The 21983-nt window shown below is 49.1% G+C and overlaps 10 protein-coding genes across 10 annotated transcripts; 6 read left to right on the forward strand and 4 right to left on the reverse strand.

Moving 5' to 3' along the window:
• Window positions 1-366: 366 nt before the first annotated feature.
• M431DRAFT_502958 (hypothetical protein) lies at window positions 367-2184 on the forward strand. The gene has a single exon (XM_024918242.1). It carries the CDS (start codon window positions 486-488, stop codon window positions 1974-1976), a length of 1491 nt encoding a protein of 496 aa, XP_024780473.1. The 5' UTR covers window positions 367-485; the 3' UTR covers window positions 1977-2184.
• Window positions 1945-3154, forward strand: M431DRAFT_502959 (hypothetical protein). Its single transcript, XM_024918243.1, has one exon. The coding sequence runs from the start codon at window positions 2285-2287 to the stop codon at window positions 3095-3097; it is 813 nt and encodes a 270-aa protein (XP_024780474.1). The 5' UTR covers window positions 1945-2284; the 3' UTR covers window positions 3098-3154.
• A 643-nt stretch (window positions 3155-3797) lies between these two features.
• M431DRAFT_502960 (hypothetical protein) lies at window positions 3798-5252 on the forward strand. The gene is made up of 5 exons (XM_024918244.1): window positions 3798-4134; window positions 4199-4287; window positions 4354-4386; window positions 4443-4806; window positions 4861-5252. Exons 1-5 carry the CDS (start codon window positions 3984-3986, stop codon window positions 4983-4985), a joined length of 762 nt encoding a protein of 253 aa, XP_024780475.1. The 5' UTR covers window positions 3798-3983; the 3' UTR covers window positions 4986-5252.
• Window positions 5253-5569: 317 nt separating this feature from the next.
• M431DRAFT_502961 (hypothetical protein) lies at window positions 5570-7515 on the reverse strand. The gene has a single exon (XM_024918245.1). The coding sequence runs from the start codon at window positions 7057-7059 to the stop codon at window positions 5833-5835; it is 1227 nt and encodes a 408-aa protein (XP_024780476.1). The 5' UTR covers window positions 7060-7515; the 3' UTR covers window positions 5570-5832.
• Window positions 7516-8031: 516 nt separating this feature from the next.
• Window positions 8032-10495, forward strand: M431DRAFT_489577 (hypothetical protein; the record flags this gene model as incomplete). The annotated part of the gene is made up of 5 exons (XM_024916698.1): window positions 8032-8121; window positions 8176-8362; window positions 8434-8631; window positions 8685-8877; window positions 8941-10495. 5 exons carry the CDS (start codon window positions 8032-8034, stop codon window positions 10493-10495), a joined length of 2223 nt encoding a protein of 740 aa, XP_024780477.1.
• A 151-nt stretch (window positions 10496-10646) lies between these two features.
• Window positions 10647-11792, reverse strand: M431DRAFT_59258 (hypothetical protein; the record flags this gene model as incomplete). The annotated part of the gene is made up of 1 exon (XM_024921536.1): window positions 10647-11792. A coding segment is annotated over one exon (1146 nt), but the record flags the coding sequence as incomplete, so codon positions are not given.
• A 771-nt stretch (window positions 11793-12563) lies between these two features.
• On the reverse strand, window positions 12564-15005 carry M431DRAFT_477229 (hypothetical protein; the record flags this gene model as incomplete). Its single annotated transcript, XM_024915548.1, has 2 exons — window positions 12564-14566; window positions 14993-15005. The coding sequence occupies 2 exons, from the start codon at window positions 15003-15005 to the stop codon at window positions 12564-12566; spliced, it is 2016 nt and encodes a 671-aa protein (XP_024780479.1).
• Window positions 15006-15672: 667 nt separating this feature from the next.
• On the forward strand, window positions 15673-16410 carry M431DRAFT_73098 (hypothetical protein; the record flags this gene model as incomplete). The annotated part of the gene is made up of 1 exon (XM_024922103.1): window positions 15673-16410. One exon carries the CDS (start codon window positions 15673-15675, stop codon window positions 16408-16410), a length of 738 nt encoding a protein of 245 aa, XP_024780480.1.
• A 483-nt stretch (window positions 16411-16893) lies between these two features.
• On the reverse strand, window positions 16894-18693 carry M431DRAFT_477231 (hypothetical protein; the record flags this gene model as incomplete). The annotated part of the gene is made up of 1 exon (XM_024915549.1): window positions 16894-18693. The coding sequence occupies one exon, from the start codon at window positions 18691-18693 to the stop codon at window positions 16894-16896; it is 1800 nt and encodes a 599-aa protein (XP_024780481.1).
• Window positions 18694-19066: 373 nt separating this feature from the next.
• Window positions 19067-21748, forward strand: M431DRAFT_131849 (glycosyltransferase family 2 protein). Its single transcript, XM_024912474.1, has 2 exons — window positions 19067-20888; window positions 20962-21748. Exons 1-2 carry the CDS (start codon window positions 19201-19203, stop codon window positions 21707-21709), a joined length of 2436 nt encoding a protein of 811 aa, XP_024780482.1. The 5' UTR covers window positions 19067-19200; the 3' UTR covers window positions 21710-21748.
• The last annotated feature ends 235 nt before the right edge of the window (window positions 21749-21983 follow it).

Consider the following 21983-nt stretch of genomic DNA (forward strand, 5'->3'; position numbering starts at 1 on the left):
AATCAAATGTCTGCGTAGATAACCGAATTTATCTGAATTATATCACAAGTTGCGCTCTTGCAATTTATCGCCTACAAATCGACATTAAATGCATGCCAAATACTATAAGTGCCATTGAACGAGGTACGCTCTTATGCTTAACTCCGGGAGCCACACCGAGTACCCTCAAGTATACTTATGCTATTTTAGTGGAATTGTACGCTAGGATTAGCGCCACGGTACCTAAAGCTACGCTGACTACTGGCAATTCCCGAACCGTAAGCACCTTGACGTCTTCTCGTAAGCATTCGACGTTAATGTTCGGATCTAAAGAGAATCTCCTATACCAACTTTCAACAACTACTCTCATACTAGCAACGTATTCATCTGCATTCGAATGAAGCGTAATCAAAACAATCAACCACAAAGGTACCAAGCTTTGGCTACCATTCACGCATACAACCTACAGAGTAAGCGTGGCAGGAGAGTAAAGCATCGAGGCCAGGATGACAAGCCCAAGCGACGCAGTTCCGCAGCTGGTTGGCGATGAATCCAACGTTAGAAACACACCCGCGCAAAGGAAATCAAGACAACGTCCAAACAAGCCAATCTCAGCTGAGCGGCGTATGCAAAATTGCAGAGCCCAGAGGGCTTATCGCCAACGAAAACGAGATAAATTGAAAGAGCTAGAAGCTAAGGTTGCCTCCTTGGAGCCCGGGTATAAACCTGGGCCAGTTCCCAACAGGACTGCAGTGACGCCTCCAGCAACTGCGGATCCCTTGCGAATACAAGGTTCGCCGTCTTTGCAGACACATGTTACATCAACCACTATTGATTCATCTGAGTCTTACAGCCTGAACGCTTGGGACTACAATACCAACGTTTGGCTAGATGATCCAACATCAACTTCACTCAGTATTGACATGATAAATTTACCTCAGATCAGTTCCAATGAGGGCCAGTTAACAGCCTCAGAGAATAATCCAACAGAAAGCTTCTCTGATTTGCTCCATAATACTGATACAAGAGAGCTGTCGAGCATGGCCACACTGGACGCACCAACATCAACTACGACTGGGTTATCCGATAATACCGCTACTGCAACTTCATCATCTTCTCTCCTCTCTATCAATACATCAGCATCTATGTATTCAGCATCAAGGTCACTTACTCGCAAAGACATACACATCCATCGGCCCAGTGGTAAAGCGCTTCTCAGAAAGCCACAGCTCATCCGCAAGTGGTTTCAATCTCTTCCCCAATCTACGCGACGTCTCCTCGCCCAGCTGGCGAAAGACGGCGACTTCAGTTTCGTAGATATGATATCATCTCTACTACTGGCCGAGACGAGCTCAAACAACATTGAAGTCCACCTTTTCGAAGGCAGTGACCCGGAGAAGACAGAATCACAGCTGTCGGAGTTGAGATTCGCCATATCGCCCGCGACATCTTACTCGCCCTATCGCAACGCACTTCGTATCGCGAGATTCTCTTATTTTGCAGCTCTATTTACGAATTTTAGCTCTCTTGGCTTTGACTTTGGCCTTTTTCTTGACGAGCGCAGTCTATCTCCTTTCTGCGTCAACAGCGCAGCTGAGGGCGCCAACACCTCTACAGTGACAGAAGATGAAAATATTCCTTTTAGTCTGCGCCCAATTTCGTCCCAGTACACTATATCACATCATCCCTATATCGACGCATTGCCATTTCCCACCCTCCGGCGGCGTGCCTTGGCCGCTCTGGCGGCGGATCCTCCTTTGTTGGACGAGGATGATCTCTGTCTGGATCTAATGTTGCATGATGGGCTTGTGTGCTGGGGATCCGCCGGTCAGAATGGTATGGATTATGGCACACCATGGGATAGCCACAGCTGGGAAGCCAAAGAGTGGTTTTTGCGGAAATGGAAATGGCTTATTGGGGGACAAGATGGTGAACTATGGCATAGCTCACGGTGGTGGGCGGCACAACGGGGAGAGTACATATCTATGCGAGACTAAGAAATGATGAATACTTTACTCGAAAGCAAAATGAGTATATACATTTGAATTATTAATGCGGAATTATCGGACTGAAGATATCGCTGTCAGGGCTGTTGGTGTTGTTGCTTACGCTTGCGCTGGTGATAGCGTCATCATGTCTGGGTACAGCGAATAGACGTGGATTTAGATATAAAAAGGCCCTTCCAGTTGGAATACCGAAAAATGGCAAACAGAAACAGTATCAATCACCATTTATTGAACATCAATCAACATGGCAGAATTTGGATTCCACACAACATCCGACGAGGCCGCCACGGCTCTCAAGGATGCCATTACCGGAAAGACGAGTCAGTCGTTTTTATCCTTTCTTCTTCAGCACCTGCTTTGCTAATTTTGGGCATTTAGTTCTTGTAACCGGCGTCAGTCCGAATTCGCTAGGCTCCGACACAGCTCGAGCCATCCTGGCTCAGAAGCCGGCCAAACTTCTCATCGCCAGTCGAGCGGCGGACAAGCTGCAAGAAGTGATCAAGTCCCTAGATATCCCTCAAGGCACCGTCGTGCAGCCCATCGTGCTTGATCTCTCCTCGTTGGAGGCCACCCGCAAGGCTGCCGCCGAGGTAAACAGCTCTGTTACGGTTCTTGATGCCATGATCTGTACCGCCGGCGTCATGGCTGTGCCGTCATTTGAGAAGTCCAAGGACGACATTGAGATGCAATTTGCTGTAAACCACCTGGGTCACTTTCTCTTCATCAACCTGTTGATCGAGAAGCTGCTCGCCTCGGAGCACGGCGTCGTTGTGACCTACTCAAGCGAAGCTCAATCCCGCGCCAATCTGTCCTTCTTGGACGACCTGTCATACAACAACGGCAAAGACTATGAGAAGTGGACGGCGTATAGCAATTCCAAGGCATGCGATGTTCTCTTGTCGGTCGGTTTGGTCCAGCACTTTGGCCAGCGGGGATTGCGTTCCTTCAGCGTTGATCCTGGTGTTATTGTTACCACAGGCCTGACGAGAAGCGTTCCGATGGAGGACTTCAAGGCACTCGGTATGTGTCTCACATACTCTTCATTATCCGTCTTTTTGTTGTATTTTGCCACAATTCTAATTTGCGACAGGCTGGATCGACGACAACGGTAACCTGAACTCGGCGATTAAGGCCAAGACCTTGGCTGAGGGATCCTCAACCGGAATCATCACCGCTTTCGACTCTCGACTATCCAGTAAGTCACCCAGCTTATTGAAGCATTCTTACACCTCAACTTCACTCGTGCAACCTAATCAAATACTGACATATTTTGCTAGACAAGGATGGCTACTACTTGGCCGACGGAGTCTTGACGAAAGAGGGCTTATTGCCTGGGGCTGTTGATCCCGCACAGGCAGAAAAGCTCTGGCGTATTAGCGAAGCTCTGACGAAGCAGGCAGCTTAAATTTCACTCTCTGTCTCTTAGGTGCTTCATGATGTTTGAATCATGTAGCTTGCAATATCGTACTAAAACTTGCTTATGTTCCATGTTCCTATTTAAGCTTTCGGTGACTGACCGTCGTGAATACTCTTCTCATCCGTAGACAACCTGGAATTTCGCCAAAGTGCATGCAGTTTTTCATCAACAATTCTGTGCACAGTTTAAGTTTGGCCAATAATCACATGGCAATTTTGTGACTTTGATTCAGTTTTGCATAATGTGATATAAACATTGCTGGTGCAAGACATGAGACATTCCGCGTTATGACGTCGGGATGATCACTTCCGTGTCTGTCTCTTCTCAATTGCTTATTTTCTGCAAGCTTAAGCTTTGCCAGCAATGCCTGCAAACCCCAATCATGAGCTCACAATGTCGTCATGGCGGAATAAAAGGCAATTCAATTCACGTCGCACACATTTTTCGTGTGAAATAGACGATGATTCTACTACTTCGTTCCTCTAGATCAACCAGACTGATTCCCTTCTCTAATTCTCTTCTTCCAACGTCTACTTATCATTAATTCTGTGTAAATCGCAACGTACCAGGCAAGAGTCAAAATGGATTACAAGGCGGCATTGGTGAATGGGATCGATTCAGATTCCAAAGGCAGTTCAGATGCGGTGAAGAGCTACATCCATGCTGCACCAATCACACTTCAACGAAAACCATTTCTTCAGCCGGAGGGAGATGTGAGGCTCTCTCATACTGGTATGACATTACGAGATGGACAAATCGCATATTTCCTAGCACTGTAACTGAGAGACGAATGTAGGTACACCAAGAGCAAACATAGCCGCAACGTACGACCAGCCGGAAGGCTCGCAAGCTGGTAACTGGGCAAAAGAGCATCAAAACCAGACTGTGAGTGTATTCTTTGTATTATCAATGCTTTGAGGAGCTCGCAAACTAACCTGCGATATTGAACAGGTCTTGCAACAACACTGCGATTACTTTGACCGTGTAAGAGAATTTGACGCCCGTCTTTCTGATCAGCCCACCTTCTAACTACGATGCAGGATAAAGACGGTATCATTTGGCCTCTGGACACCTTCAAAAGCCTCCACGCACTAGGATTCAATTTCCTGTTCTGCATCATCGCCGTAGTCGTTGTTCACCTCGCCTTTTCCTACCCGACCGTCTCCGGACTCCTCCCCGATCCCTTTTTCCGTATCTATCTCAAAAATATTCACAAGAGTAAGCATGGAAGTGATAGTGGGACATACGATAATGAAGGTCGCTTTGTACCTCAAAAGTTTGAAGACATGTTCTCCAAGTACGCGGACGATAAGGACTATATCACTGTACGGGACGTTTTCAACATGCTCAAGGGCCAGAGGTTGCTGGCAGATCCATTTGGCTGGGCAGCCGTTTCTATTGAATGTTTGTATAACGGCTCTCCGTGTTGGTGTCACACAATGGCTGATATTGACCTAGGGTTCACAACTTACATCCTTCTCTGGCCTGAAGATGGGCGCATGAAGAAGGAAGATATCCGAAAGCTTTACGATGGAAGTCTTTTTGACGAGATGGCAAAGGAGAGGAAACACTCGAGCAAGTAACCAGAGCCGAATTACGTTCGTCACGCAACACAAAAGGAAGGGGATGGTTGAAGTCTAGATATGACACAAAAGGACCGTTTCTCCATGTCACTGTAACAGAAAAGTCTCGCTTTTTCGGGGATGATGATACAAAAAGCTGCTGTTCAATGCCAAGTTTGTGCGGTTGTGATTAAAACTCTACCCTCTAGATGATAAATGCCGTTGTCTGTAGTTTATCTACTCATGGTTCGTTTATTAACGTAAATCTACTTCATTTGCCTCGTTTCTTATTCATCTACTAATGAGTTCGTTTGGCTTACGTCTTTCGTCTAACCGCCGATGTTAGCCTGTTCCAAGCGCTTTTATCTATCCAGACTCCCAAATTACACGTGAGCCGTCTACTGTCTCATCGTTTAGCAACTGAATACATCTGCAGACATCCGACCCAGGAGCGGATAGGATGCCTGGGGCTATGTTCTGAAGTATAGTGTCCTCGACATGTGTGATAGCCAGCCGTTCTAATTGACTGATGTACGCTGAAATACGCGTACGTGAGGTATACAAAGCCAGAATATCAGCTTTAAAGGAACGACGGGAGACGGATGCCAACGGCGACGCACCACGAGGGGACTTGGCGAAGGTCGGACATCCAAGTGGGACATTATGGCGATTATCCTGCCTATGATCCGTCTCCGTGCGTCTCTGGCCCCGGCCATAACCCTCTGGGCGGTTTCCCAACGGCTGTCGTGTTATACATGTACCTATAAAGTCGTCCTGGTAACTCTATTATCTCTATTATCTCTAGTAGTTTGGTAATTCTAGCAGCTTGCATACATCCAGGCATTCGCTTTGTTTGGCATACCAGATATTAGGCCTTTAAGTTTGAGACGTAGTTCGAGACCTCATGCACGACCCATTTAAGCTCAGCTGCAAAGTTGGCCTCTGATATCTCCCGTGACTGATGGGTTGGTCTGCTTATTATCCCTTGCTTCGCCATTTCTGCTTCTCTATCCATGTCTAATTTGTGTTGCTTCTGCAGCTCCCTATGTTTCTTTCTGGCTTGGCGATCTTTTCCGCTAACAGATGCTTGAGCTTGATGTTTCCAATATACTGAACGCTGGAAGTCGACAACCATGAGAGTACCGCCATGTTCATCATATAGTATGTTGCGCGGCTCCGCATCGCGATGGAGAACCTTCAATGTGTGTATCGCCTTGAAAATCCTTGTGACTGCATCCGGCAGGTCGAGGCTGTTGATTTGGTTTTTATATTCGAAGATAGGCCGCCCAGCCCAGGCAAGAAACAAGAAATGCTTGTAGACGCCACAGTCATAGTAATATGGGAGAATGAGGTCGATACTACCAAGACATACAGGAACATACTCGCCCTGGATTGCGAGGAGGCGGTCATAGATTTCTTTCTCATGTTGCAGACGGGCTAGGTCGAGACCCTCCATCCCCTTGGCGACGAGTGTATAGCCGTGTGATGATAGCCGTAGCTTGAAGAGCGAGCCACGAAATCTAGACCGGTGCAACGGCATGCAATCAGCGTCGCGACCGCGGTCTACAGCAAGTTGCTCTCTTATAAGGTGTAGAAACTCAAGCCGGTCAATGTGCTTCTGTCCGTGGCATCCAGCGTTAGGGCAACTCCTATCTACGTCTTTCCCGAGTGCTAAGCCAAGCAGGCACTGTTGAGAGCAAAATGGCTGGCTCCCTATATGAGGTTTCGTTGTTTCGTCTTGCCTCCTTTGTACAATCTCTGCCGCGGAGATATTCCTACCAGTACGATAAACATTTGGAATAGGCGACAGGGCCCAAGGAGAAGACCAATTGAAATCCTCCCAACACTGGGGCGGGTAGGGAGCAGTCAGGGGACCATTGCGCTTGCGGTCTGTGAGTGGAATTTTTGCAAGAATGTCATCGTATTCGACTTTCCAAAGACCAAGCTTTTCAGCTTCATCATGCCAGGCCTCCGGTGGCGGTTCGGTACGTATTGCTTGTAGAAGAAAGGCGAAGACTTGGGCGACGGCCGTGCGATGGAACCGCAAACCCTCCCACAGTACTCTGTGCAGACCCTGTCCTTCCGCTCGAAGCATCACATCGCTCTGGGTCAGGTCGGGTCGGGCTCACGGTCTGGCATCGAGCAAACGAGGAGTTTGCTTGGGTTCGTACTTGGTACATGGAGGGCTAGTCGACGGTCTTCGTTTAAGGTGTGATTGAAGCCATCCAAAAGGTCTTTACTACCTCTAGGTACGAACTCCTGAGAACGTAGAAGAAGAAGGCGTTCTCGTCATCTGCTGGGCTGGATCGTGCCAAACTCCTGAGAACGTAGAAGAAGAAGGAGTAGGCGTCATCGTCATCTGCTGGATAGGATCGTGCCTTCTACTTGCAATTGGCCTCGAGAGGGCTACCATACGAGCAACGACGATAAGAGTGTGTAAGGCCCCGTACAGAGGAGGGGTGAATGTCACCGAGATTGTTCAGTGGACATCACAGTCGGATATGCTCTCCTGAGTGGAATATGGTGCATATCTTGGAACATGCTGTGCCATCATCACGGTAGGGAGTCATTTGAAGAGTCATTCATAATTAGCCATTGGATATATAAGGTAAATAAGGGTCGCAACACCACTGCGAGTGGCTTTGAAATTGCGGCGCTAGAGCATGTATCTCCGCGTATGAGTCACTGGCCGACACCTCGCACTGTCTTGGATCTGCTTGCAGATTGTCTCGATTTTTCGAGTTGGGCTACGGACCGGCCCTCACTCTGGGAGCCAGACCCGGGCCATTTGCCGTTGGAGACGCGTCGAAAATGGGGCAGTGGCGGCCTATGCTTCACTTCTCGCCGCTTCGCGTTTACATCATTTCGAATGGCTTGCACAAAAGAAATGATGCTAGGCCATAAAGCCGCTGGACCCCCAATCTTGGGCATTATAAAGATTTATCTTCGTATGGGCTTAGTCCAGTAGTCACTTGATGTGCTGCACTCGCGATACTCCATCTACAACTGCAACCCCCACATTTTCACACAGAGCTCAAGCAAAACTAAACGATTCTGTTCCGCCAAAATGACGTCCATGGCAGCTGAGTCGGTGGCCACGATTCTCTGCACGGCCAAGCAGACTCGCTTCAACATCGACAGCTCCAGCTATCGCGAAGTTCGTCACAGAGGCACCGTTGATCCCATGATACCTGTTAATCGAAGAGAATAGCTCGACATCGATGGTCTCACCATCGTCGTTACGTCCGGCGAGAAGGCAGAGAAGACTGAAAAGGCTGCTGGCAAATCCAAAGGCAAATCAAAATCAGATGGCCTTGAGATCTTGTCCAATGCCAAGCTGCGGTTGAAAGAAGGCCAGCGCTACGCCTTGGTTGGCCGGAATGGCACGGGGAAGTCGAGTGAGAATTCACATGCTTAGCACGAGAGGTTGCGAGGAGACTGACCAAGGGGTAAACTCAAATCACTGCAGCGCTGCTCAAGGCTATTGCTCAGAAGCTCATTCCCGGGATTCAAGAGGGCTCCAGGATTGCCATTCTGCAGCAGACGAAGCTCACAGAGTCCGATGAGGATGATAAGACGAAAACAGAGAAAAGTGGCCAGGGAACTGTGCTGCAAGAAGTCATTGAGCGTGCCACTGCCCGAAGCTTGATTGAGCAAGAAATCAAAGGTACACATATTCTTCGCGATTACATCTACGACGCTTTAATTGACAGCTACTAGTTCTCTCGGAGGGTGTTGACGCCGCGGATCCATACGCTCCGATCCGGGCCTTGAGAGGTCTGAAGCATGAGAAGCTTCAGAAGCGCCACTTTCTCGTAGACAAAGAAGCTAGACTACGAAGTGGTGCTCGAGGACTACAGGCGAGGAAAGCTCTCGTGGCATTCGAGAAAGTCGTTGCGGACTCGCAAGCTTTGTAAGCTCATAGATTGTCAAGCTCAAGCAATCCATTTCCTGTCATTAACAAGGCGCGGTATAGGCTCGAACAGCCCGATGACGAAATCTCGACCGAAGCTCTTCAAGCGGAAACCCAAGAGGCAGCCGACATGCTGGCAGATTTGCAGATCCAGGTTGAGCCCTCAAGACTAGCCCAGATTGAAGTCCAAGCCCGAAACATTCTCACGGGTCTTGGCTTCACCGAGGCATACATGGATAAGCCCCTGTCCAGCCTTTCTGGAGGCTGGCATATGCGGGCTTCGCTTGCATCGGCTCTGCTGCAGGAGGCCGACATTCTGATTCTGGACGAACCCACCAATTTCTTAGATCTGTTGGGAATTGTCTGGCTACAGCGCTACTTGCAGGCTCTGGCAGATACGGAGAAGCCTCCTACACTGATCCTCGTTTCTCACGATCGCGATTTCATCTCGCTCTGTACGGATCTTCTCATCTTGAAGGATAAGCAGCTTACTTATTTCCATGGCGACATTCAAACATACGAACGTTCGCAATCCGAGCGAAGGCAGTGGCTTATCAAGATGAAGGAGGCCCAAGACAAGCAGAAAGCCCACATGGAGAAGACCATTGCGCAGAACCTCAAGGCTGGCAAAGCCAACGACGACCAGAACAAGATTCGCCAGGCAAAGTCTCGGCAGAAAAAGCTAGATGACCGCTGGGGAATGCAAGTCAGTGCCAAGGGCACTCGATTTAAGCTGAATAGGGATCTCGTCGGGTTCTTTCTCACCAGCCGAGAGGGAATTGAGATTCCGCCAGAGCAGCGACCCGTCATTATTTCGTTGCCTGAACCTCCTGAGCTGAGGTTTCCCGGATCGCTCATCTCGTTGGACAAGGCGTCGTACCGATATTCGCCGAAATCTCCAATGATTCTTCAGGATGTCACCCTCACGGTGAGTATGGGTGATCGTATTGGTATTCTCGGACTGAATGGTGCTGGTAAATCGACACTTATCAAACTCCTTGTTGAAGAGGCTTCGCCAACGTCCGGCACGCTCACGACGCATCCCCGCCTCAGAATGGGCTATTACTCCCAACATGCCGTTGAAGAGCTAAAGGCTATCGGTCGTGCTCAGCATGGACTGACTTCACTTGCTCTCCTGACCAAGGAAGTTGACGGCGCTCTCAACGAGGGGGAGATCCGTGGCCTGCTGGGCACACTTGGTCTCCCTGGCCGACTCGCATCAGATGTCCCTATTTCCAAGTTGTCCGGTGGCCAGCTGGTGCGATGCCAGCTAGCGAGATTGTTCTGGAAACACCCGCAGTGCCTTGTACTCGACGAAGTCACCACTCATCTCGACTACGAGACAGTGACTGCGCTGCGAGAGGCGTTGAACGAATGGGAGGGCGCTGTTGTGCTGGTGAGCCACGACAGATGGTTCATGCGCGGGGCTATAGAGGGCCAGATCGAGGACGCGGGAGACGACGAAGACGATGATGAACAGGAAGAGGAAGAAGAAATGAAGCGAAGGAGAATCGTCTATCGACTTAAAGGTGGAGGAATAACAGAACTGAAAGACGGCGTTGATGGATTTTCACGCGTCATAGAGAAGAGGGCGAAGAAAATGATGGAAGGTCCATGAGGTTGTTTTTTTAAGACTTGCGCTGGCGAATAAGTGAGAGGGTGGACTATATTGAAGAAATATCCAATCTTAATCAAACTGGCGCGCTTTAGAAATCCACTGTATCCAACACCTATCTCTCTGTTCAGTTGCTTGGCAGCACCCGTGAATCAACCAAAATGTTAAACCCACTCTTCTCTTCTTTTCGTACAGACAGCTCCCCTCCTTGAGGTATGTCAACAATTGTACCGTCAATACACACCTTTCGCCATCTCTCATCCTCTTCCAAAACCGTCACTTTCACTTCATCCACCTCTTCATACCGCACCTCATGTCCATCATCCCACTTCATCCCAATATGCTTTCCCTCATCATACGCCTTCATCATGACATCCAACGTCCTTTCGCCCCCTATGGTGCCGAAATGCACTAAACGGAGCTTCCCATCAAGAGGCTTACTCGCGGGAGATATCGTGAATGTGCGCTCCAAGTTAGAGAGCGGCGTCACTAGCACATAGGCATGCTTATCTCCCGGGATAGTCTCCCACTGCGATGCCGAGGACGAAGAGGGATGGCGAACATCTACCTGAGCATTGTAAGGATGTGATTCGCGGAGGAGCTCTTGGGCAACCATGCCAAAACGTTTGTCGCCATGGACACGGTACTCGGGAGTATCGCTTTCATAGACTATGCTGGAGTGAAAGCCGTAGCTTGCCACCACGGCACCAAAGAGATGCGATACTCGAGTTTCTTCTTTCTCGAGATGTAACGGATTACTGGAGGCGTCGTCTCCCAAAGGCTCTTCGGTCGTCGGTGTGAATTTGACGATGCGCGACCCCGGGGAGAACGACGCTCGGAATAGAGGCAAGTTTGCGGGAACGCCGCTGAATAGCGTCCTCAGACCCAGTACCAGAGGAGAGGCATCTTCAGTCTTGCCAAGGGGCTTGTGCAAAGAGTGGAAAAGAGCATTTCCTGTGCCCAGCGGGAGAAGTGCTAAGAGTAACTGTCGCTGCTCCAATACAGATTCATCGTGAGAGCTGCCATTTATGAGGTCGACAACGCCGCCATCTCCGCTTAGAAGAATAATGGTCCTTGATTCAGCGATTTCGCCGGCCGATTTGCCCTCAGAGCCACCAACGCGTCGGGCGAATTTCCGAACGCTTTGCGCATCTTCCGTGACAAGAACGTTTGGTGACTCTCGGCCGTCTGCATCGGATGACTGCTCTGCGATCACGGTCCAGAGAGGCTGTAATACACTCTGCCAGAACTGCAGAGAAAGACCGACGCCCGATTTCGTTGATACGACGACATCGACTTCCTGCTTACCATTTATAGGCCGCAGATAAGAAGGTAGGCCGGTGATGAGACGCTGCCGGAGTTCATCGGGGATAGCGTCCGCGAGCAAGAGCAGTAGTCGGAAGCGATCTTCTGGACTCTCCGGGTTCTCGACCAAAATTGAGATTATGTAGCCTGTCTTTTGGCCGGGGGATTGTGCACGGTCAAGAACAAACAGCAGATTCTGAAGTTTTGCTTCGCCTTTGCCATTATTGCTGTCATTCCAGGAGATACCGCCGTCCGAGACCGAGACGCCGGTAACATTTGTCAGCCCCGCTTGGGGCTTCGCGGAGCTCATTAAAAAAGGTTAAAGGATAAATGCGATAGATAAATGAGTAAATTCGTTGAAATCGATACCAACGCGGGCAGAGTTGGCAATAATATGAGAAACCCAGAGGGCTCTAATGAGACGCAGTTGGCTCGTGTATATATCACATACCTTGATGGTATGAGCTTTAGCGCAGCAATTTTGTGTCACATCTGAGTCGCAGCGACGGGGTGCACGCGATCCGGCGTTAATTCTGCGTGATTCGGCATGATTCGCCGCTCCTCCTTTGGTGGGGGTTTGTAAAAGGATCATAGTTTCACACATTCGACATAAGCGCATCCTTCACGGCATGTAAGTGGGCTCAGTTTATCTAGACTTCTGGTCGACACTCTCCAATGGATCATTTCAGGATTTTTTGATGTGGGCAATGCCCTGTATTAACTTAAAGGCAGACTATGCCGTCTGTCGTCGCTTGCTTGATTACTTTCACTGGGCTTTGGCTTTGGACAAAGGTCCCCAGTCTGGTCGAGGATTCATTTGGTATCGTACCAGTTTCTGGGTATCCCGTAGGCGACCCAGTCGTGCGAGATCCTCGTTGAATACCAGCGTTTTCCTCAGCTCTAGTTCGCTCGGGCTTGAAACTTGCTCATCGGGCTTTCCCGCCGCCTCTGCGCTCTGAGGCTCTTCATCTGCCTGGACATCTTCCATGTTACTATCAGGCCCCTGCGGTGCTCCATCTTCTCGACCAACTAGCCCGGCAGAATGTAGAATCTTCCAGCCAGGCATCAATGGTGTAAACTTTGACGCTTTAATAGGAGATTTTTGACGGATCCATTCTGTCATGATCCACCAAATCGTAGACCAAGGGGCATCGGTCTTGACGCTGCCCGGTCGGCAGTGGCTTCGCCCAACTTGATAACCAAGATGTATCAGAGCACCACGGAACATGTCATCGCTCGGGGCAGCACAAGAAATTACAGTTGCTAGCTTGGAGGGGATAACAAAGAAGGGACAGTGGTCAATTTCCGCATGCTGAGCATCCTTGGGGTCCACGGTGGGATCGGCTTCAGGTCCCGGAATAATCTCCTCCAAGGCCGTTCGTAGCATGCCTTCTAATCTTGGGAGAGTACCATAGACTTCTGGCGAGGCGTTGGGGATTTGATCGAGAAGCTTTTGGATGAAATCTGCCGAGTGGATGTGACCTCCGTACATCGGACCATTGACATGCATCACATGGCCGCAATGCTGGCAATGTCTATCAGCTGTTGGTCCTGCCGCCATGCCGTGTTTATAAAACGACCCGCTACCTTTCTTGTTAGGCGTTGGCTTGCTTCTCAACAGATATTGGGTCTCAAAGGCGGAACATCCGTGGTCGCAGCTGTATACCACCATGGTTTTGGACCCCAAGAATTTCACGGCCTGCGGTGATCTGGTGACCTTGATGAAAACTTTTGTGTAGAAATCGATGGAAAGAGAGAGCAGGGGTTCGATGGCCAGACCATATCGGGCGCCAGAAGTCGCAACAGCATTCAGAATTAGCCGCAAGCCAGCTTCATGCGAATGCATTCCCTTGATAGGGGTACCGCCGTACAGGGCAAATGTCTTTTCGCAGTAGCTATGGCCCGCCCAAACAGCACTATCAGTGCAAGTGATGCAAAGAAGGCCTCCGTCATCTCTAACCGATTGTAATGCGGCGTCGAAAAAAGGTGCTGCAGTGCCGTACGGATCTAGGTCGATGACATCGAATTTGTGAGACTTGGTGGGATTTCCGTGGCGATCCCTCTTGGAGAGGCCATCTGCGATTGCACGATACATGTGCGCAAGAGCATCTTCATTCGTTACTGAGATTATATCATCGAGACCGTTGTGATTCACATTGAGCTTGATAGACTCGGCCGCCGATTTGGAGAGGTCGTTTGCGTTGATAGAGGTGACAAAAGGGAGTTCATGGCCATATCGCAGCGCTCGCAGTCCAGATGCTGACAAGGCGTCCAGTATTCTGAATGTCGATTTGTGACCCTTTTGCTCATCTAAAGCTTCAGTAGCCATGTCTGGCGCCACGTCCGCCGTCGCTTCTGTTTCGATAGAATTGTTGCCGTCATCTTTCTCGTCTCGCTTTCGCTTTTTGCTGTGCTTATTCGATCTTGCCAGAATCTTCTCTTTCCTTTTCGCCAAGATGTCTTCTCCGTATGTTTTGATGGCAAGAACAGACAGGTCTCGGTTGTACTGCTGGATCGGATTGTAAAACACCTGCTGCACCTCTCCTCGGTCCTCTCCAATCTTGGCACCCTGAGGCACCAGGATGGTTGCCTTGCCTTCCTTGACCACGCGGAACTGCTTCCCATCCTTCTCCACGGTTTCAATTTCGACGGTGCCTGCCATTGGCGCAATTGAAGAAGACCAATTGGGAGAATTTCTGCTAATGAGGCGCCGGGTCGTGAGTGTGTTGACTTTTGGGGCGATACTGCCGTAGGGACTGGCGGGTCTCACTGTTCCCGGAAGACGCAGCAGAAGCTTTAGGGAAGAAGTGCAGCGAAACATGCAATATCCAACTGCACCTTTGGGCAACAAACTGTTTGCGATCCTGATGACTGAGAAAAGCTTCAAGTCGGCAAGCTCTCAAGCCCACAATTTTTTTGATATTCTGCCGCTTGCTCCAAAGCGGTGAAACAGCCAGCCCCACTACCTAAACCTGGTACTGTACATGCCTCAATGCTGCCGTTGATTCCTGTTGCTTCAGTTGCAGCTTGTAATGCTCGTCTCAAACAGATCACATATTTTGCCAAGTTTTACAGTTCGAATATTCATCTGGTCGCGTCACATGTGTTTGGGAGAATAAGCAACTCAGCTGTTTGGATGGATTGCCTGCTATCGAACGCTACCTAACCTCGCAATATCCAGCAAGCATGACTTACATGTGACATCCATAATGGCATCGATAGACACTCCAAATTTATATGCCACTACCGGCTACTCTTCATATCATATGTCCTCATCATGCCCGCTCTTAAAATATTCGGTCAACGCTACAAGTGGTCTGTCCTTCCATGCATGTCGAGATGCCCTTTTCTACTGCTTCTCGTGTTGCGCGATAGCACCTAATCGCCAAAGAAAAAGCTGATGTCATGTCTTCGCTTATTCTCGTCTCGCCATGTGCCAATGCAACTTGATGCGCAGGTACTCTGCTGCCTTTCAACGACAGGTAGGAGCTTTTGTGAATGTTGAGCCCAGCACGCTCTCTGCCTCTTTCTTTCCGCTGATCCAGACGAAGAATTAGCCGACATGAACGAAATTACTTTTCTCTCTCGCTCTGAAGCCATGGCTCTTCACCTTCATCGTCTTTTTGTCTTCATCTGTGCTTCAAACACGGAGTTCTTGGTATCGCTCGAGCCCAGTGTCCAACCCAGCAGACAGCAGTTTCAGAATCCTGTCCCTATTCCTTCAATCGTGGCAGCATCTCCAGTCCATCATGTCCAAGCCAGCAAAGGGACATCCAAACACCGAAGCTCCCACGCTTCCTCCTCTCTCTGTGGGGACCAATAACCCTCCTATGCCGTCTACAGGTTCTCATACTCATGGGGATCTTCCCAAGCTTATGGCCCCAGTGCCTAGTGGCTCTCCTAAGGATTCTTCGCCGCCCAAGCCTCACAGGTCTCCAGGAGATGAGCATCACCACCAGACACCTCGTCATAGGTTCCTTTCGCCTACAGAATGGGGCGTCGTTGCTCATGGAATAGGCGGCATTCGAGATCGGGAGCAGCATACGCCCATTCATCCAACCAGTTGGGTTTGGCCACCCAGGGGCATGCCTCGGGGTTTGTACAAGGATACTGTGACTCAGCGCACCAAGTTCTTCTACCTACACCATGCGTCTAGTGGCATCAGATGGATCTTGATGCTGCTACAGCTCTTCATTGGGGCGACGCTGACGGCTCTTGGCTCCATGTCCTTTTCCCAAGGTACTCCAATCACGATTCTGGGAGCTGCAAACACTGTCATCGCTGGCCTACTTGCCTTTTTGCAGAACAGTGGATTGCCTGATCGATATCGGTACGACAAATCCGAGTTCGAAGCACTGGAAGACCACATCAAGGAAATCCTCGACTCGGGTATTGCTCCGGCGGACCAAACTGCTGACCAGATTCTCGCGGAGTGCTTCGATTTGTACCAGGACGCCAAGGCAACGGTGTCTGCCAATTTGCCGGCCAACTACATGCAGCCTCGAAATGCCAAGCAAGCAGGCCAAAGATCCGGAGGTCTGGTCCAAACGAGCCCTCCGCCTTCCGTGGCGAAGCAACTCGCCGATATTGACACTTCACCCGGTGGAAAATAATGTCTAATGCTAATTGAATCGGTGCGGCACATGTGTAATCAACACCTCTGATGTCCCTTTCGTCAAGATTGTCTTTGTCATTTACAGATCCATCTTTCAAGGATGAATGACACGGTTTATATCATATACCACCTGCGCTTATTCGGCTCGAACATCCTTAACACTTTGCAAACATTATACTGCGGCTATTGCTCTGGCGAGATTCGAGCCAAGTCAACAGGACTAGCATGGAGATGGGTTGAGGATCATGAGTGTCCTTTTGTTTCATCATTTGACTGCGTGTTGTGGAGGCTGTGTTTAACTTTATGTATCGATCTGGAGGGAATTTTGGCCTGCTTTTTCTGACAGAAGTTGTTGTAATTGATTGTCCTAATTCTTCGTGTTCAAATATCATAGATAAATATAGCCATTTGACGTCTCACCTCATCTCGCCAGGTTTTGCCAGCCTGTCGCCCGTGAAATGACATGAGAGGTCCAGCATGCTTAACATAAGATGATGGAGTGTAGTCTGTGCCCTGTTCCCCAAGCTGCGCCTTCAGCATGGCGTCGATTAGCCCTGGCCTCGCCTATATAGAAAAATCTGTCTTGTGTCACACCATCTCCAGTCCCGCGAAGCAAGAAAGTAGAGTCGGCAGTACAGGCGTGTGAAATCCCAGCCCATGTCTTTGTGGTGGTTTCTCTAGTACAGACAAGGTCACCAGGGTGTGCGTGTGACGGGCCTATTCCGATTGCAGGCCGGTCAGAGGTGCTGATAGACTTGGATTCATCGTTGCTTGATGTCGGTCGCCCAGGCTTGGGCGATAATAGAAAAAGTCGACGTCCTTCCATGGTGCGTTTAAGCAACGTGAACAACTTCTCGTCCTGAGAATATTCCGATCCTTTCAGCATCATCTCCGTGAATTCTGCATAGCCCTTAAAATAGTACATTTGCCAATCATAATTGGCGATTGCCTTGGACCACTCATCTTTCATGTGGTCTTGGAAGAAGATCATTCCGAGTTGATGTATCAAGAGCTCCCGAGTTGCTGCCGTAGCCCATCCGAGTAAGAGATCCCAAACTTCTTTGATCCAATCCATGATAGCATTCGGAGAAGCATTGAGAGGAAAGGCATTTGAGATTTTCTCAATCGATGAGTGGATGATATACCCAGGATCGCCCTGTTTCTTTCGGAACTGAATATGTAGAGCGTTCAAATCAGCATCAAGGGATACTTTGGGTGACCCCTCAAGACTCCATCCCCCTGAGAGCGTCTGTCTAACTACTGGTAGCCTCCAGTCAGGAACCCAAGAGGAGAGTCCGCCCAAGCGCAATCCGTCTGCCCTAAGATCGGTGTGTTTTAGAAGATCTCGATAGTCGAAACAGCGAAAGTTCGTAGTAATGAGATCCATGTATAGGTTTTCGGCCGGTGTGTTATAGCTCACAGCGACTTTAATCTCTCTCGGATCCCGACTAACCTCACCGGGCTGGGTGAGAAATGTATCGGAAGCAAGACCAGCGAGCGCGTATATACGGTCGCGGGCGTCCACGCATCCCAGCTCAGATAAAATGGACAGGAGGTCTATCAGTCGTAGAGATGCCTGTGAACCGGCTTCGATTCCGAGACAGTGATATATCCAAATTGACTCCATCGTCTTCACCACCGACAATAGTCCGCTGACGTTTTGACTACTCCGGACGACCTGGAGGAGACGAAGCCACGGGATCTGGGTTTCGCCACAGAAAAGAGTCACGTTTGGGTTGAGAACGACCTCCTGGACAATCCAGCGCCGACCAAACCAAGGTAAGCGAACAAGGGACTCCAAGTCATCTTGGATAATGCTCTCATCGTCTTGATGATCGATTTGTCGAGAAAACGCATTAACAGCCTCCATTGACGATGATCCGCGAGCATCAATGCCCAACCAAACCAAGACTCCCGAACAACGCCTATATATCTCAGTCATGAGAGGAATTTGTTTCGCTTTGTCGTCATCATCTTGCTGGTTAATGCAGATGGCGTCGACCCAAAGACGCCGTACGTTGAGTTTGGATCGAAACCGTAGCAGAGCATCGCGAAGATTTGGAGTGATGTATATTACGAACTCGTCCTCAAGAATGAGTGGTTGTGTGAACTCTGGTTTACCCCAGGTATATGATAGGGCTTCATAGAATGGGTCGGATTCTATATTAATCTCACATAGCTTACATCGTAGCGGGCCATCCTGCTCGTGCGATGGTTGAAGCTCCAAGATCCGAGTACTTGCCGCTGGAGATAACTTGGTGTATTGATATGGCAGAGACATGGTGTCAATATGTCGACGATGCTGTTCAACTTCGGCGCAGACTTCAATCCCTCCTTCAGACCCTGCGAACCACGGGAATATACGCGACAGAGTGATGTATAGATTGCTACTTAGGCAGAAGATTATGAATCGAAGATAGTTCTGCCTTGAAATCGATAGATCGACACTACACGCTACTCCCTGCCTACGAGTACGCCTTATGCATCTGCTGTCACGAATCAGGAATGAGTGCGCTTGTGGCCAATTGTCACTGGTCTATGCATCAGCTGAAATGAACTATTCGACCGCTACTGCGGACGGGCATCGTGATGAAACCCCTCCCTCTTTCAGCCGCATCCCCGCCTCCATTTCGGCTCTCCAAGATGAGAATAGGCGCTAGGTGAAGAAAAGGATGAGAATGAGAAGCCTACCATCGATCTTACCATTGTCATATATCCGACTCTGGTGTATCGCTAATTCACGAGACGCCTGTCCTCTCATCGTTTAGTCACCATTGAAACCAGCATCATGTCGCAACAGAAACCAGGCTACGATGCATTACCACAAGAAGACGAGATTGACACTGAGCACCCAATAGCTCAAAATCCTCAAGGCTCAGGACATCACGTTTCTAAAAGTTCGCCAATTCTAGTAGAGCAACATGAAATATCCCCTGGGCACTTCAATAATCGGACTGGGGCTCGATCCAGAAAACAACCAACCAAGACACCATTCTTCCTTGACAAAGGAAATTTTGTGATCGATTGTCCCATTCCACCCTCTCTCAGGAGCTCTGTGGAGAGTGATGACATCGAATTCACGCACACACGATACACGGCCATCACTTGTGAGCCTCATGAGTTTATTGATGAAGGCTTCACTTTGAGACAAACACTTTTCGCATCTCCGCGCCGCACCAAGATAATGATCAACGTCTACATGTACAATGAAGACGACATACTCTTTGCTGAGACGATGGAGCGTGTGTTCAATAACGTACAATACCTCTGCAAGCAATGGGGAGATCAATCATGGAAGAACATAGTTGTTTGTATTCTAAGCGCCGGAAGATACAACATAGACCCGCAAACGAAAGCCCTGTTGTCATGTATGGGCATCTACCAAGAGAGCATAGCAAGGCGACAAGTCAATGGTAGAGATGTGGTGGCTCACCTTTACGAGCACACAACCCAGACCGGCCTCCAGATTGTTCGCGACAAAGTATACCTAACCGCAAAACAATACGAGTTTCCAATTCAAATACTCTTTTGCCTTCAAGAACGCAACTTGACCATGATACGTTCTGAGAAATGGGCATATCGAGGGTTTGCTCGTGTGTTGGACCCGGTCATGTGTGTGCCTATCCAGTCGGATACAAGGCTTGGTAGTATCGCCATCTACGAGCTCTGGCAAGCTTTGGCTGCCGAACCCATGTGTGCAGCAGTTTGTGGTAGAGTCAGACCAGACACGAGCTTCTGGGAAATCTTTCAAATTGTCGGATCGGCGTCCAAATTCGAACAGCACCTCCAAAACTGCCTCACCCTACCGTTTGAATCAGCCTTTGGCTTTGTTCTAGTCTCGCCTGCTAAGCTCTGCGCCTTCAGATACGAAGCCCTCCTTGACGATGAGACGGGAAAGAGTCCTCTGGACAGCTATTTTGAAGCCAATGAACCTCCGGATACGTTATCTGGCGCTACACTACATGCTGCGCGCATGAGGCTGGCCAGCTTACGCTTGGTGTTCTTTGCGCTGATCACCAGACCGAATTCTCGTTGGGTAATTCGACATTCCACTTCGGCGATTGCGACGGAATATGGGATAGATTCTATCGGTGAACTCCTTTTCATGCGGCGTAGACCAGTCAATGCGTACTTTCTGGATACAATTTACTCCATCACACATTATCATGAAATATTCAACTCAAGACATTCTATTGTTCGGAAGGTGGCTTTTACAATCCAACTCGCGTTTGAATCCTTCGAGCTGCTTTTCGCATGGTTTGCTTTAGGCAACATATTCATATACTTCAAAGTGTTAACGACAAGCGTAGGGTCCCCAGGCTTTTGGGGAATCGGCGGATACGTGACAGGATTAGTACTGGAGTGGCTGTATGATGTTTCCCTCACAACGGCATTCGTATCTACCTTGAATAAGTCCTGGAAGATGAACTTGAAAATTCCGACGATTTTGTTTTGGGTATGGCTGAGCATCACAACGTACGTCTCATAAGCTCGACGGATACAGGTATATTTGGAAGCTTGTATACCATGTACTGACAGTGTGTTTTAGATATGCATTTATTTGCTATTGCCTAATGTTACACAAATCTTTACAGCTGGAACGACTCGACCAATCAAGCCCCGGTGAAATATTTGGAGATCCGACAACTTCACTTGGCATCGCGGTTCTCTTCATATATGTGCTCTGGACGATGGCTTCGTTGCTGAATCTAGATCTCTGGCCGATCGTCACTTCGTCCATCCAATATCTAATCCTCGTGCCATTTCTCGTCAACGTCTCTGACGTGTTTGCATTTTGCTATACGTTCAACCTAAGAAACGTTATAGCCGATGCCGAGCCGGTTCTCGAACTTCCCAAGGTCGAGACCCAGAACGGCAAGGGCAGAATGGATGCATTGAACGACGAGAGGCTTGAAGCACAATACGAGCAGCAGGTTAACATTATGAAGCAACGAAGATTTCTACTGGTACAAAAGATGGCTTCGCCGCTGCAGGTGGCGGAGAGGCCGCAGAACGCAGCTCGGATGTTTGAAGCCCTTCTTGTGATTGCCTGGACGACTACAAATTCCATGCTGGTATTTCTTGTTCTCGGCATAGCAGATGTCAGAACCTTGTACTCAGCCGAGTCAGGGGAGGTTCTAAAGAGCAAGGGAATGCACTATATCGCTGGTGTTATGTGGGTGCTCGCAGGGTTGACTGGAATTCAAGTGATTGGAGCTGCGTTCAACAGGGTTATGACTATAGGAAGAGGTTATAGGCGACATCATGAAGGTGAAGGAAATATATACGACTCTTAGTTCATGAGCATTACATGGATGTCCGCATGCTATATTCCTCTATTACTTCTCAATACTTTCATATTAAGACTTTGATGCTTACACGGCTGATGTATGGCTTCTAGTGTTCCATGGTAGAACGAGGTTGTATGAGATGAATGTGAACATAGTTTCAACCTCTACAAGGTATACTATGTGCAGTGATGTTTTATAGAGCGGCTGGAGTGCTCAGCCTTAAGACGATGGAGGAAATTCATGGGAGTCAGACTTCACTTTGCCATCTATGTACATATTA

Source organism: Trichoderma harzianum (genome assembly GCF_003025095.1).
Source record: "Trichoderma harzianum CBS 226.95 unplaced genomic scaffold M431scaffold_1, whole genome shotgun sequence".
Classification (NCBI taxonomy): Eukaryota; Fungi; Ascomycota; class Sordariomycetes; order Hypocreales; family Hypocreaceae; genus Trichoderma; species Trichoderma harzianum.

Bases quoted from the DNA above. Each gene is read 5' to 3' on its own strand.
- M431DRAFT_502960 (XM_024918244.1), top strand. From the start codon at position 3,984: ATGGATTACAAGGCGGCATTGGTGAATGGGATCGATTCAGATTCCAAA. The intron at 4,135-4,198 runs GTATGACATTAC...AGACGAATGTAG, and splicing joins TGTGAGGCTCTCTCATACTG to GTACACCAAGAGCAAACATA. The intron at 4,387-4,442 runs GTAAGAGAATTT...ACTACGATGCAG, and splicing joins ACTGCGATTACTTTGACCGT to GATAAAGACGGTATCATTTG.
- M431DRAFT_502959 (XM_024918243.1), top strand. From the start codon at position 2,285: ATGCCATTACCGGAAAGACGAGTCAGTCGTTTTTATCCTTTCTTCTTC.
- M431DRAFT_502961 (XM_024918245.1), bottom strand. From the start codon at position 7,059: ATGCTTCGAGCGGAAGGACAGGGTCTGCACAGAGTACTGTGGGAGGGT.
- M431DRAFT_131849 (XM_024912474.1), top strand. From the start codon at position 19,201: ATGTCGCAACAGAAACCAGGCTACGATGCATTACCACAAGAAGACGAG. The intron at 20,889-20,961 runs GTACGTCTCATA...AGTGTGTTTTAG, and splicing joins GTATGGCTGAGCATCACAAC to ATATGCATTTATTTGCTATT.
- M431DRAFT_502958 (XM_024918242.1), top strand. From the start codon at position 486: ATGACAAGCCCAAGCGACGCAGTTCCGCAGCTGGTTGGCGATGAATCC.